At 38.6% G+C, this 2009-nt stretch overlaps 1 protein-coding gene across 1 annotated transcript; it reads left to right on the top strand.

Moving 5' to 3' along the window:
* The first annotated feature begins 325 nt into the window (after positions 1–325).
* LOC123231471 (F-actin-capping protein subunit alpha-1) lies at positions 326–1379 on the top strand. The gene has a single exon (XM_044657728.1). The coding sequence runs from the start codon at positions 326–328 to the stop codon at positions 1184–1186; it is 861 nt and encodes a 286-aa protein (XP_044513663.1). The 3' UTR covers positions 1187–1379.
* Positions 1380–2009: the final 630 nt, after the last annotated feature.

Raw genomic sequence — 2009 nt, 5'->3', positions numbered from 1 at the left:
CTTATTTTATTTTATTTTTAAATTTTAAACCCTTAACTTCTGTGTATTGACTTATAGGTGGAAGAGTGGTAAGGGTAGGCAATGGGGGTCAAGTGACTTGCCCAGGGTCACACAGCTGGGAAGTGTCTGAGGCCAGATTTGAACCTAGGACCTCCTGTCTCTAGGCACGGCTCTCAATCCACTGAGCTACCCAGCTGCCCACTTGTTGACTTATTGACTGGGGATTGAAAGATGATAACTGGCATGAAGAATTTATCTATTCAAGGAGACCAGCATAAGGGGAAAAGAAACTCCTCAAAACTTTAAGGTATGAGAGCAGCCCAAGATGGCCGACTTCGAGGATCGGGTGTCGGATGAGGAGAAGGTACGGATAGCTGCCAAGTTCATCACTCATGCTCCCCCAGGAGAATTTAATGAAGTCTTTAATGATGTCCGGTTACTGCTTAACAATGACAATCTTCTCAGGGAAGGGGCAGCTCATGCATTTGCCCAGTATAATATGGATCAATTCACTCCAGTGAAGATAGAAGGATATGATGATCAGGTCTTAATTACAGAACATGGTGACCTGGGTAGTGGCAGATTTTTAGATCCAAGAAATAAAGTTTCCTTTAAGTTTGATCATTTACGAAAAGAAGCAGGTGACCCCCAACCTGAGGACATAGATGGAGCTCTAAAGTCTTGGAGAGAATCCTGTGACAGCGCATTAAGGACCTATGTGAAAGATCATTATTCCAATGGCTTCTGTACTGTTTATGCTAAAATTATAGATGGGCAGAAGACTATTATTGCCTGTATTGAGAGTCACCAATTTCAGCCTAAAAACTTCTGGAATGGTCGTTGGAGATCAGAGTGGAAGTTTACCATCACACCACCTACAGCTCAGGTGGTTGGAGTGCTAAAGATTCAGGTACATTACTATGAAGATGGCAATGTCCAGTTGGTTAGTCACAAAGATGTACAGGATTCAGTAACTGTTACTGATGATATACAAACTGCCAAGGAATTTATTAAAATCATAGAACATGCTGAAAATGAATATCAGACCGCCATTAGTGAAAACTATCAGACAATGTCAGACACCACATTCAAGGCCTTGCGCCGGCAACTTCCAGTCACCCGCACCAAAATCGACTGGAACAAGATACTCAGCTACAAGATTGGCAAAGAAATGCAAAATGCTTAAAGCTGGATGTGAAATTCTCCAATTGTAACATGCAAAAAAAAGAAGAAGAAGAAAAAGAAGAAGAAGAAAGGAAAAATAAAAGATTCAAAGTATGGTCTCTTATAAGTAGGTGGTTTATAAACAAGTGTGGTATTTTGCTAGGGCTTTCAAAGTTAACAGGTTTTCTAGCCTCTTGGAGTACTATTGAACCAATAGCATTATCTTAATGTTTTTTTGTGTGTGTTGTTGTCCTTGCCATGTAACTTCCTATTGTGATTGTATCTACTTGTAGGATTTTTTTAAATTCAGTTATTTTTAACAGTGTAAAGAGAAAGAGATATGTCCTGGAATTTATGTACTGGTTAGAAAATTTCCTAGCCATGAAAGCCCTCTCACAAACAGGCAGGCAATGTTTTCAATACTTAACCCACCTAGCCCTGGTATACCAGTGGTTTTTACTGATCAACCAATAGCTAAAGATCCAATGCTACAAAATATATCTACATAAAATCCTTTCTCTTCTGACTGCTGATTGCCACTTGATGGCATCCTAGTAACTGTAGATTTTTAAATATTTAGAATGGGGTTTTAAGGTCTGGAAATTCCATGATAACCAGTTTCTCTGGGAAAAATTTGGAGGTTTTGTGTTGTTGTTTATTTTTTAATCCAAAGACTTGAACCACATTCCCTCCAAGTGAACCTGTTTGCTTTCTTCCTTTTCCCCTAGTAACATAGTTGTTATAGGCATCTGCATTTTTAGAATATAGTTACCCCATTTATATATTTTTTTATATTCAAGAACTGCTGACACAGTCTGGATGTAGAAGAATAAATATTAAAACTT

Source organism: Gracilinanus agilis, chromosome 1 (genome assembly GCF_016433145.1).
Source record: "Gracilinanus agilis isolate LMUSP501 chromosome 1, AgileGrace, whole genome shotgun sequence".
In the NCBI taxonomy this organism is placed as follows: domain Eukaryota; kingdom Metazoa; phylum Chordata; class Mammalia; order Didelphimorphia; family Didelphidae; genus Gracilinanus; species Gracilinanus agilis.
This window is presented reverse-complemented; position numbering and strand designations above follow the sequence as displayed.